The sequence below is a fragment of the Nyctibius grandis genome, chromosome 18 (assembly GCF_013368605.1).
Source record: "Nyctibius grandis isolate bNycGra1 chromosome 18, bNycGra1.pri, whole genome shotgun sequence".
Classification (NCBI taxonomy): domain Eukaryota; kingdom Metazoa; phylum Chordata; class Aves; order Nyctibiiformes; family Nyctibiidae; genus Nyctibius; species Nyctibius grandis.
In genome coordinates, this window is record NC_090675.1 from 4,424,767 (window position 1) to 4,438,082 (window position 13,316).

The following is a 13,316-nucleotide window of genomic DNA, read 5'->3' on the forward strand; positions in this document are numbered from 1 at the left end:
AAGGCTGCAGATGGCAGGATTTTAAGAGCAATACCCCTTGTTGGTGCTGCCTGCATCTTAGAGCAAGTAAATAAAAATCAGGTATTTCAGATGTCCTCTTGAAGTTGTTGTGATGAGAGGCAATGTATTGTCGTCCCTTAAAATTCAGTTTAATCTGACAAATGTTTGCCTTCCTCCAGATATCTAGAGGCAGGCAGCATAAGCCCAGGGTGAAATTAATCTGTTTAGAAATTTAGAAAGATCTGAACCGACCTCTGTGAAGGAGCTGGCTACAATGCACAGAGATGAATCAGCATTTTTTCTCTTCAGATTGATAATTTTCTTAGTTATTCAAGTTTTATTTATTTTAAAAGATGCAGTTTTCCTGGTCTGCTAAAAGCACTCCTGAAGATGTATGGCTTGAATCGGAAAGGTAACAGTGTTACAGAAGAATGCTGTGAAAGGAGTTTGCTACCAAACCCTGACACACTTTTATTTGCACGTGTACAAACACACGTTGTGAATGATTCCTTGTCCTTCCCTGTCCAGACATTGGTGCTCTGCTCCTGCACCTCGGTGATGACACCGAAGCAGGGTCTGGAGTGCACTGGTATCGTAATTGCAATGGAAAAAGATCTCAGGTAGAGGAAGGGAATAGAATAAAATAAAGAATAGAACAGAGTAGAATAAAATCCTTTGGGTCTGTGGTTATTTAAATGCTTTTCTCAAGACGCCTTTCTCTAGCCCTGAGCCCTGGGGATAGGTGCTTCTTCCTCCTGGCAAATGAGAGCAGCTCTCCTCTCTGCTGAAGGTTTATTTGTGGTTGAAGCTCTTGGATGGACAGCATGTGTGCAGAACGTCCTGGAAAACGGCACAGAAAGGGAAAAGCAAAACTGCTGTTCTTTCAGATGCAGACTTTCGTGAGTGCTAGGAGTGATTACTGGCTGTTCTGTAACAGCAGCTAAGGTTGTTTTAGGTATGTTTTAATTGTGTGGAGGCAAAACCAATCTCGTAGCAGTGTCACTCATGATGTTGCAGTGCTGCAAAGCTAATGACCAAGGTCTGTACCTCTCTGGTCTCATGTCTAATTCAGGATTGACCAGAGTGGATACAAAATCATCCTAATTGGCTACCTAAGTTAATGAAGCTTCCCTGCAATGGATTGCACAATGGCAAACTGACCCATGTCACGCATTGGGTGAGCGTGGAGGCTGGAGCCAGGAAGGGATGATGTCCTCTTTTACTCCACTGTGTTAACTGGCCAAGTTCTCAGTCAGAGCCAGAGAAGTCAAATGGAGAAGAAATTCAGGGGCACAAAGCTTCTGTTAACTGACTGGCTTCTTTACCCTCTGAGTGTGCATGTGCAGGGTTGAAGTTACTCGTGGTTTTAGAAATGTAACTGCGAACCACATTCCAGCTTTTAGAAATAATTTTAGGTGCAACTTAGTAACATGTTAATAATTTGAATGATTTTGCCTGTAAGCCTACTCACGTAAGGAACTGCCGTGGCCATTGGACTTGCCAGTCTGTAGGCAGCAGGGCTGACGCGTAAGGGTTGTTTCCCTTTTTAGGCTTCACATTTGTTAGAGTTATTTCTTGTAGCTGTTGTCTAGGCATTTGGGACTGAAAAGGAATATTTCTTCATCCCTACGCAGCAATGCACAGAGTGAAATATCTCTCACATCCATGATGTAACATACTGTACGTATCACCACTGTATGGATCAATGATATACTGCACTATATATGGCAGTTTTGACAGCAGTTACTTATATTTGACCATAGTGGTTGCTCTTTGCCCAACACAGTTCCTCCCAAAGCTCAGGTGGCATTAGTGTGTTATTGGACTGGTTTTCTGGCTGTTCTTATCTGATTTTCTGTTTCCAAGGAGTGGATTTCCCAGCAATTCCCGCTAAAGCAATTATTCTTGTTGGCTAAGGTGAACAAAGCAAGCTTTCAGGATATCCTTTGCTGGGAATATAAGGGCCAGCTCTTGGAAGAATCTAGTTTCTGCAGTGAGGAAAAGGGGTGGAATTATCAATACTGAATTCTTCCCGGGGCTGCATCTTGTGTGATGTTGAGTCAATCACGAACTTGCCAGGAAAGCTGTGTTCAAGCCTTGTCTGTCTTCATAACTGTGTTTTTGTAACTGGGTTATGACCCTGTCACAGCAAATGAAATTGAGTGGTATCGTACAGCAGCCTTCTTCTCAATGTAAATGTGTATGTCAGCTGGGTGTGTATGTAGCCATCCTAAACATGTTGTTTGTATTTTATATCAGTTTGCTCTAAGGAAAAATCTGGCACCTCATGGTGCAACATACTCCCTACGGAGAAGACAAGATTGGAGTTTGAATACTGATGAATGGCATCTGCAGTGAGGGAAACACGATGTAGAGTGTCCTGCCAAACAGAGAGATACTAGAGAAATGCAAACGGTGTGAGTAATTAGGTCCACACCTTTTAAAGCACTGCTTTTCTCCTCGTTAATCTGCTGAGGACACAAGCACAAAAGAATGAGGCATTCATGAAATTCTCTATTTCATCTTGTACTCTGATCTGTTCTGGGAAAGCATTTCAAGCAACGTCCAAACCACATTTGTACACTTAAGTCCAGTTGATTTGGTGTGTTCTCAAGCCTTTTTTTTTTAAAGGCTCCTGTGTTTGATGCTGTCAGTATATGACAGCTTTGTATGACATATGGAACTGATGGTGTGTTTCAAAGCTCCTTACACTTGTCAGAAACCTCGAGTCTGCATGACAGTCTGGAACCCAATGGTCTTGTGTTTTCCAGTTGGCAAAACGCAGTAACGTGATCCATCTGTTGGCTGTTGAATTAGAAATCAAGTAAAACAAAGTCCTTGCGGAGAGTGATGTAACAGTGTACCTACGGCAGAGTTTGTGATAATGATGATTTGAAGGGTGTTATTTTGTACAAGCAATTGTATTGTAAGAATTCATCTCCATCAAAGGATGAATGTTTTAAATCACATTGCTGAGATTTCCCAGGGCCTTGGATTGCCCCATAGTCAGATACCACTTTTACCTTGGTCACATCACCATGTTGTGTCTGAACTATCAGGTTCCATGGTAAGTAGCATGAAAGGATCTTTGTTCTTGCTCAGCTTGTATGGTGCTGTAAGAAAACAAATTGCTTTTAATTGTGATTGTAGACCTTCAAAAATACCTTTAGCATAGATAGGGTCCTGTAAACAGGACACTGCTGAAGCTGGAAGAGCTGCGTGGGTTCGAGATTCCTGTAGTTCATCCTGGGCAGATCACTTTCCTGTGTCTTAATTTCCTTAGCCCTGCAGTAGAAATTAATGATGTTTAACTTCTTTTCTAAATGGTCCCAAGCCTCACTGTGATTAAATGTGCTGTGTATGTGCTGAGTAGTATTATTACAGGAGAAAACTGTAATGAAAATGAAAATAAAAAATGAAGCATGGCAAAACCATGTCTTTGAAACAGAGGGGCTGGTTGGGCTGTTGGGAGAGTCTTTATTTACTGTTGCAGGTAGGTGGCAGCTGGTCCCATAAGCAGCTTGAGAAACATGTGCATTCACAACCGAAAGTCCCTCATGTAGAAGTGGCTCGAACAAATCCCAGCAGGGCAGTGTCTCATGCAGAGAGAGCAGGATTGTGCTTGTACACACCCATAAATTATCCCATCCAGAGCGAGCTGGGTGTTCAGGTGTTCTCATTGTTTGGAAATTTGTTGTTGGGAAAATATTAACAACCTCACAGCACATAGTTCTTTGCTGTGTCTAAGTGGGTTGCCAGTCCCTTGAGGCAGGGGCTGTCTGGGTTTGCCTTCCACAGGGCCAAACACATTGTCAGCACTCAATTATACCGGTATATACGGTTTCTTGCTGACTCAGAGCTCAAAGGTAGCCACTATTTTTTCCTTGTCAAGCACCCCTGCATAGAGAAAGCAAGCTATTTTTATCTGAACCTTTCTAGCATTATTCCTGATAGGAAAAAATAAACCCTGCATGCTTGTGAAGTCAAAACCGAAAGAAGGGACCTTTTGTGGAGGTGCCTGTGATCCTCTCAACCTTCCAGTAACTGAGGAGATGCAGCCTCTGCGTGTGCCTCTCTGTCAATGCCTCTCTTCCCTCTTGGTTATGCTACATGGATGACCTGCTGGCAGGAGGAGCCCCTCTCTGAGACACAAAGGGTTGATCAGTCCCCGTCAGAAAAGAGTAAGTGAGACAGAGGCAACAGTGTCTTTGGAATCAAGGGGTGGAAAGCTGATGGGTCAGAGCCTTTTCAGGAACAGTTGGAGAGTCAAGCTGGTAAATTTTTGTTTGGAGGGAAAGAGGAGGGAAATAAGAGCAACGAAGTCTACTTCCAGTAGGCAGGAGCTTTTTGTGACTGTTAAATATAAAGTCTACGTTTTCTCCCGCTCACCTCATCTCCTTTACTTCCACTGTCTGGGGGTTTGCTTTTCCACTGGGTACACAGACTGCTCTTGGGAGGGGAAAGCGTGGGCTGAATGGCCATAATCCCTGAAAGATGACTGAAGCTACAGTACATGAAGCAGGCAATAGAGGCTGGGGAGGATGCTTTCCTTCTCTGGTGTGTGTTTGGGTGGGAAGTGTAAGACTTTTGTATTTTTTTTTATGCTGCACATTTTTATAATTCCAGCCATGCACAGAAAAAGCTGGGTAGTGCTGGCTGGGAAGGTGCTTGTGCACCTGTACAGGGTGGGACAGGCATTCAGAGGCAGAAATAGACACCAAGCCATCCTGTTTGGGCAATTATACTCTTCCTGCATTCTCACCGCAGTCGTCATTTCAGTGGCTATGCCACAAAGGGACGTATAAAGACAAATGTGATCTCCTTTTGAAAATACCTGTACTTAAAAGAACCTCCCTCCTGGGACGGCATTCATTATGTGTCTGTTTATTCATCCTTTGCTCACATGATAATTTGCTCCTGCAGAAATGTCTCTCGGCTCCACCCCGTGCTGGGACTGAGCCACTTCTGCTGGAGATCATTTATCAAGAGAAATTAGCTGTACAGCATATGTAATGGTGACTGACACAGCTATACCTGCCCACAGCTGCTCCGACCGGGATGACTGCCTTTTCAGTAGCTCATCCCAAATCCCAATGGATTTCTAACTCTGTCCCGGCTTGCACTGTACATCTCTTGAAGAGTTGGTGATATTCTGAGATGGCTTTACGTGTAAATGGGAAGAGTTGATGTTGATTGGGAGGAGGCAAATGAAATGCCAGCCCCTGTCACAGCTCTCTGCTAATATAAAAGATTTGTGGCAGTGGGTTGAGCTGAAGCAGCAGCTGCAGCTGCTGTGGTGTCATTTGGATATTAATTGGGGAGCGAGTGAGTGCAAGGAGCAGAAAATGCTGCAGAAGAGGGGAGAGGAGCCAGATAGGAAGAGGCTGGCCCAAGGACCAGGCTCATTTACTGGAATGCATCCCTCTGCCTTACGCTGTGGCCATCTTTCTCTACAGATTATTCATGTTTCTGCTGCCCTTCTCTCCAGCTGAAAGTGCTGTCAGTTTTCTATCTTCTGGATAAGATCTCTCCTTCATGGTGTTTAGTAGTTGCAGAACCTCAGCTCCTGCTCTAGAGTAACTCAGGTTTCCATCCCACCTGGTAACGTGCCCTAGATTCATTCACCTCTGCTCTACCAGCCCAGTCTGGTGTTCAGGAGTCTCGTCTGTCATTTGCAGGAGTAATTGCAAAAATTGATTCACGGGAAATGCCTGTAACAGGCAGATCCTTTTGTCAGACCACACAGCCATCATACTCTGCATTTATTTGAGTCAATCAATGCTCTGATGCATATTTGGGTCATAACTACTCTGATATAAATTGCATTTATTATTATGCCAGCTGTGTTCCATTACCTATTATTTATTAGGTTCTGTTGTCCTTCCGTCTTACACCTTGTGGAGCTGTCAAGCTGGCTGCTTACTGGTGACAAAGCTCACAGCTCAGTTCAAATTCTTCCAAAAATAAATTCTCCAAAGGGATTTGAGTAACAGCAGGGTGTATGTTGTTGTAAAGGCATTGGACGATCTTTTTTTTGGGTCTGTTTTATTGGAAAGAGGAAGCTTGTGCTTTTTACTTGCTTTTACCCAAATTCCAGAATTAGATTTTGCATTTATGATCCAGAGGTCATTGAAGCTAATAATCCCACTGATTAATGTGAATTTTTGATCACACTCTCCATGTCTCAAAGTTGAATTAATCAGGTTTTTTGATATTTGAAATGGTGGGATGCTGACTTGGATGTTTCTAATTTTCCCTTGAAAGCTTTTTTAGCTTCATCTCTTTTTACATCGTAAAAATGGCAGAATATCTGATTCTGAAATGAATGAATTTCAAGTGTGCTTCCAAGGGTAAGGTCAAATTGCAATGGGCATACTGGTCTGTACGAGTCAGAGTCATTTTCTGTTTCTCATTCCCAATAAACAGTCACATATCCTTTGTGCCAGGTTGCTGCACCAGCTTTGCAAGGTGCCGAGCCACTTTGGTGTTAATTCAGGAAAGCACTTAATCATGGAATTGGTGACTCTAAAGTGCTTAATATAAGCATGTGCTTAAGTGCCTTGTTGGACTGGGGCCAGTGCAGATGGACCCTTGCAGAGCAGGGGTTTGTAAGCCACTTCTGGTCTGCTAAAGCCAAGTTCACTGGAGATCAAGGATTTCAGGGATGTGCAGCTCAGGGAGCCGGACTGTGCTGCAGGGGTGGGTGAGCACGACAAAATGCCCCTGCGTGGGAAAGGGAGTGTTTATTTACCCAGGCAGTCCCTGTCCTGCACCTAAGCAGGGAGCCGGGGTCAGCAGAACGGTTGGGGCTCTCGGGCCACGCCAAGCATTGCGTGCACCAGCTGAGGAGGAGATGGGAGCCTGCGTGAGCAGAGACCCGTGCCGGGGACACGCAACAGCCCTGTGTGGCAAAGCTGGGCTCTGCACTGGAGCGTGTGTGCTACAGGGAAGGGGCAGCAGCGCTGCCGGGTCTTCCTCAAAGGTGTCAGCCCCACAGACTCGCATGGGGGTGGGTTTCCTGGGGACAGCGTGCTCAGCTGGGTTTCAGACTAGCTATGTAGTTTCTCTGTAAAACACGAGAGATGAAAACACCCTGTAAGTGCTCGTAGTTGTATTCAACAGGCTTTGTTTGCACAAGGATTTTGGGATAGATGCAGGGACTGAGTGTTATCAGTGGGGGTTATGTGCTACCTTAACAGCAACATTGTTCATAGCGTTACTATTGTAATAGGTGTGATATAACGTTGCATGTGCTTCTTTTCACGTCTTAACATTTCTGTATTATCTCCATTTATTTTAATCTAAATGTAAAAAGAGTAAATCTGTAATTGCTATCAAATACCCCAGTGCAAAATTGATATACACACAATTATATGGCTCACAAAATATAGATGCAAATGGATATGTATTATTTATAAAGCAGCTTTGACATCTTAATATATTAAAAAAGAAGAGACATTTTAGATCACTTCATAGTTCAGCATTCTGCATGCTTTTGAGCTATCGTGTATCACCAGCTATGAAAATTCATAATTTGGGTCTTAACCACTTTAATTTTCTGCATGCATTCCAACCAAAGGAGTGTGTGTCCTCTGCTCTTGCCTTTTTTTTTTTTTTCCTATTCTATCCCCCCTGCCCCCTTTTATACTATTAAAAGTAGACAGCTGACGTTAGACAATACCAAAAGCTCACCCTGCCCTCCAGGAATTGCCCAATAGTGAATAAGACTCATGAATTTGTGACTAAAGAGGGATCTCCAGGTATTCCAGTGTCCCACCCAAATCCTCATGGGTTTGCTGAACCCCAGACAGCCAGTGAAAGTCAAGAAGTTCATACTACATGGCAGTAAAATCGATGTAGTTGCTCTCATCCAAATCTCTAATGTGGACAGACAAAAGCCAGGTATAAATCAGTTTAAAACCTGGCAATTTCTGCCAAGTTCAGTGCTGGTGAAAGGATCTGATGAGGAGATGGGAGCTTTCTGTCTTAACTCCAGGGCTGGTGCCAGTAGGATGATAGCAGTGTTAACTGTTTTTCCTCACTGTTTCATGGTTGCCTTAAAATACTGCTAGGAAGGGTGAAAGAACTTCAGTTTCTGTGGCCTGGTTCTCTCTGGTCTCTGCAAGAGCCAACAAGGAGCCCTTGGCTTGCTTTCTGTTTCCTTGAAACTCCTTCCAACCTCCACTTCACCTTCTCAGTGACTTTTAGGCAGAAGTTCTTAATTTATTCTGTCCTGGTTATGCCCGTGCCCGGATTCTGAGCTCACAGTGGACTGTGAGGGGCTGGTGCTTTCAAATGTAATACGAGTTCACTGGTCTGAAGTTTCTCTGGGAATGAAAAATGTGTTTGATTAAGGAAGCCCTGACTTCTGAAAGCCTGTCAGGCTGTGCAGCTTTGTAAGTCGAGGCCGCAGAATGTCTAATTAAATGGAACTGCTCTCTAGAGGATTTGGCTTGCAGAAAATTAGTTTTCATGTTATTGGCCTGATGTTTATTAAATGTTTCTTTCCTTTTTCTCTCCTTTGCAGTTTTCATCTGTAGTTTCATGGTTGCGGCGCCTATCTTTGGTTACCTTGGTGACCGTTTCAACAGAAAGATCATTCTCAGCTGTGGGATCTTCTTTTGGTCAGCTGTCACTTTTTCAAGCTCCTTCATCACTGAACAGGTAAGATCTTTGCAAAGACACTTTGCAGGGTGTCCTGAAAAGATGGACAATACATTCCTAAAAACCTCCCCGCTCCCCATCACGGTGTGCAGAAGGGGAACAGATCCCTCTGGCATGGATTTGGCATAGGGCATGTTGCATTATCTGACCTTTTGTGGGTGAAGTGTGATCTGTGTGACTGTTTTATTAACTGTGAAAGCTGTTATTCTTTGATTGTGCACATTCATAAAAAATAATAGGTGAAGCATATCTGAGCAAGAGTTTCTGTTGACATAAGGGTTTTGTTTTGAGGGAGATCCTAAAGAAACTTTAAAAGGCTTTAAAAAAAGACTTGGAAAAAAATTCCATGTCTCTATAGTGGTTCTCTTGTCTTCTGGTAACAGAAGCCATTGGAGTTTGTTGGGAAGTCTGCTCGTGGTATTTGGAATGACAAAATGCATCCAGCAGTGGTTTTATGCACGTGCTTGTTTCCTGTCCGACAAAGGCAGTGCAAGTGGGTGATAGCACAGAGATTAGACATAGTTTCAGCTCCTTTAACGCTAGTTGATGGATACATCTAGGGAACTGTTGATGGAGTTGTCGGGCTCACTTAATTTTGTCCAGCTATGCACAGCATCTCTCACCTGCTTTCAGGACAGCCACAGTACCCCATTTTGAGGACCCCTCATTGCATTAATTTCCTTGCCTGTCAGAGGCACTTGGAGGAAACAATGATCTGGCAGTTTCTGAGGAAAAATATCCTCTTGTTTAAATCATATTGTAGAGGAGGCTTAATTGCTGCAGGTGGCAACATTCCTGGAGAGACAAATCACAGCTCCTGGCATCGTCAGACTGATTTCCCCAAGGGAGGCAGGGGTATTCCTCATCCTTTCTGCCCAGCTGCGTTCCAGAGATTGCAGCATTGTGGGCACGCCTAAAGAATGACAACCAGCAACTAAACCTCTCTACCTTGCTCTCTCCTGCCCACACACATGCTCTGCAGTTTCTAATAAAAGAGAATTTCCACCTAAAATGGGCAGTGGCAGTCACATGTCTGTCTGGCTTTCATGTTGGATTGATTGTTGCTGCTTTTGTAAAGAAAAATGCATATGGCCAAATGGAGAGGCCTTTAACTCAGTAAATTGTTCTGGTTTGTAATTGGCCAGGAAGCATCCTTTCCAGAGAGAGAATATCTCCCATCTAAAATAAGAGGATGTTTTGGGTTTTTTTGTTGTTTGTTTGTTTTTTTTTTTAATTTCTCTTCATAACATTCTGCAAAGGCAGCAGTGATCAGAGCCCAAAGAGAGAAGCATTTTATGAAGGGACCAGTTACCTGCTTCTAAACACTTCTCATGTTATGAACACGCATTCATGCTCAGGTTCTCATCGCTCTCCCTGCAATAGACCGAGTCCTGTAGTTGCAAGTAGTGGAACACTGAAACTAGACTGATGTAATCTGTGTTTTCAGAGTTGATTTTCAGTTTAAGGATTTTGGGCTTGTTAGCTGAAGTAGTTCAAGGATTAATATATACCGTCATCAATATACAGGAGGAGCTCAGAGTGGGAGTGGCATATATTTAGCCAAAGAAAGAGAGAATTTTTGGAATTATGTTTGGAATCCAAATTCCAGTGTTTTGGAAGTCACAAGAGGGACAAGATCAAAATAGCCAGACCTGTGTTAATTCCTCCTGGATTTGCATTAGTACTAACTCTGGATCCAAACTACAACTTTAAGACAAAAAACACCCCAATACTGAGAAAAATCCCCTATCCCAGTTTTACTGTGATCCTCAACTCTACTGGAAAACTTACCTGTTAAGGTAGAGGTCTCATGCCCAGCTCATGGAAAATTTTGCAGCTGCTGTATAGATGTGCTCTACCCAGTGGCTGCAGCAGTTGAGCAAGGTCATAATAATCCCAACTTCACATAGTATCCCTACCACTTTGGTATCCTTTTTGGAGGCCTGATCTCTAATTGGGAAGACATCCCACATTGAACAAGGTGCATTCCTGAAGTACTAATGAGAAAAAGGATCAGAGAAGAGCTGATGCAGCTTTTTTTCTTTATGCAGTGACTAACTAAGCATTTTTTCCTGATCTTTGTCTTCTGGGATTCGAGGAGCAAAACACTGGTTCTTCTCTCAACATTTTTTCTTTCTTTCTTTTAAGACAGTATATGTGTTTGTCAGGGAGGAAGGCTAGGGGCTGAAATATGAAAAACTCTTTGCTGGGACGAGTAAAAGCAGTGGCAAGAGTACTGTGAGTAGATAAGTACTCACATCCAAGTCAACATGAAAACACAGGGCTAGAAGGAGCAAGTTGGCACAGGCCGAGCCCATTGAAATACTGTACAGAAAACTCCTTTATGTGGCAACAGCAAAAATACAGAACTGGGTGAGAAACAATAGTCATTCAGTAGGAAAAGCAAACTGTGTCTTCAGGGATTGCCTGTCTCCAAATTTTGACAGTGTCTACTGCCTCGTGCATGCTATCACTGTGTAATAGAGTACACATCTGTGGAGTTCAGATTTGGAGTGTAAATGGAAAGAGACAGTTTAACAAAGGCAGAAAGCAGCTACAGAGCTGGTGGACTCTGAAGGCACCCAATTTGGAAAGGTTTTTGGCAGCGTGTTGGTAATATTAGTTCCTGGCTAAAATTTGGACACTTAAAGGAAAACAATCAGAATGCTATCATTTGACTGGATGTCTAGATTGTTTTTAATTTATTGTGCAAACAAGCATACAGAAAAGGACATGTTAATTCTTATCTGTCAAGTTATTCAGTAAAGAAATATCTGTGTCGCGAGAAAAGGACATGGAGTGAGAAACTATCTCAGGGAGAAGAATTTTGATCTGGAAAAAAGGATTTGAGCACAATGGAACAGTTCATCTAAGATACTATCTAAATGCTATTTCATGCTGTTTGGATTAAAAAGATAGCAACTGAAAACTGGCAGATAAAACAGCGAATTGGATATATATGCCATGCAGACATGTAGTTGCTAGAGAGCACTGCATTAAGGTTTGCAACCACTTATTAAAATATCCTTGGTTATTTATTACCAAATATCTTTGGGCTTTTAACATGACCATCAAATAAATGAAGAATGAATCCTCTCATCTGCTAGTAGCTACTAAATAGCTAAATAATAGGCTCTCAGAAGGAAAAAAGGATAGTTCCAGAGTATATAGGAGGTGATAGTTACAGAAAACAACAATGCATGATTTCCATGCATAGCAAAATAGAAACAGGACAAGTAGATACTTAAATGTTTGGTTACTGTTCACCAAGTCTTAAATTACATTTAAAACAAATCAAAATAAGAAAAACAAATAAATAGCATGTGAGAGAGTAATTCCATAAATACACCTGGTTTCATGGATAAAAATAGCTAATGATAAATTTAACTAAAGAAAATAATCAGAAGTAACAAGACTGAGATAATATTTAAAAGGTCACTTTTTATTCTGTCAAATAGTGTGATTTGATAATTTATATTAGTGCACAATTTCTCTAGAGAAAAATAAGAAATGAGTCCTCTACTTTGTCTCTGGTACTTCCACATTTCTACTCTGTAACACTGAGCGCTTCCTAAAATAAAAGTTGCATAAAAATATCATTAACAAACTTGTTAATTAATCTAAAATTAGTTAAAATCAGTCCATATTTAGACATATCTCCAGATTAACTCCACTTACAGAAACTTCAATAAAGTATGTGTATATCTTAATTTGTATTTTGTAAGTACAAACACCTGCTTAGAAATTACCTCCCTTTATGCCTGCCTTTTAATCAGTTCTGCACCTGCGGGTACACAAATTTTAGTACTTTCACCTGCAAACCCTTTTCTTGTGTTGTCTTTGGCTTTTGGCAAGCATTTGGAGAAAACACTTTCTGGTTGTTGGTTCATGCTCTGTAATAAATCAGCAAAAAATAAGTGAGCTGCTGGGCAGTATAGAGTCACATCACAGAGAAACGCACGGAGCACACAGACTTCATGGAGTTTCTTTACCAAGATGCATTTCCAGCCACACAAAAAGCTAAGTATGTGTCTGTCTTCCTCTGTATCAATATAAACTCTGATTTAATAAGTAACCAGTTTTTTTCTCTAGATAGCATTTTGATGAGCATAGTGCCTGATTGCCTGTGTTGTGGGTGATCACCTCGAGCTGGTTTATATTCCAGGATGTCACTGGAAAGGGTCTGTTGTCCCAGTTGCACCATTTCTCTCTTTCTGAACAATTTCATGTGAAGCAACTTGGTTATCAGGAGTGATCAGGCCACGTGCTGAGAGTTTGTTTCTTGCTGCTTGGTTATCCACATCTATTAGTCATAATAATAGTTCTTACAGCTGACTGCTTTGGCCAGAAATTTATCGTAGATGAAATCTTCCTTTTGGTGCTAACCTTCCTACCCCTCTTAGCACAAACTTCTGAGATCAGGACCCCTCTCCCTTGTTGGCAGACATCAGTTTCTTAAAGCAAGAAAGAACTTGGAGGTGGAAAGTTGCAGACTGTTCTCTCTGTCTTGTGAAATACTGCTATTTCCCATGTAAATATCTGGAATAAACCATATTTCTGTGTAAAAGGGATGCTGGTTTACAGATGAGCAAAGTATTCTGCTAAGTACTTTGGCTCCACTAGGCTGGGAGACCAAGTGTACCTAATAATCA

At 42.1% G+C, this 13,316-nt stretch overlaps 1 protein-coding gene across 1 annotated transcript in view; it reads left to right on the plus strand.

The window, feature by feature from the left end:
* Positions 1-13,316, plus strand: part of LOC137671913 (sphingosine-1-phosphate transporter SPNS2) — a 95,167-nt gene that overhangs the window by 14,124 nt on the left and 67,727 nt on the right. The window contains exon 2 of the mRNA XM_068415782.1: positions 8,528-8,664. Coding sequence (XP_068271883.1) covers positions 8,545-8,664 — 120 coding nt within the window. The 5' untranslated portion in view covers positions 8,528-8,544. The remainder of the gene's footprint in view (positions 1-8,527; positions 8,665-13,316) is intronic.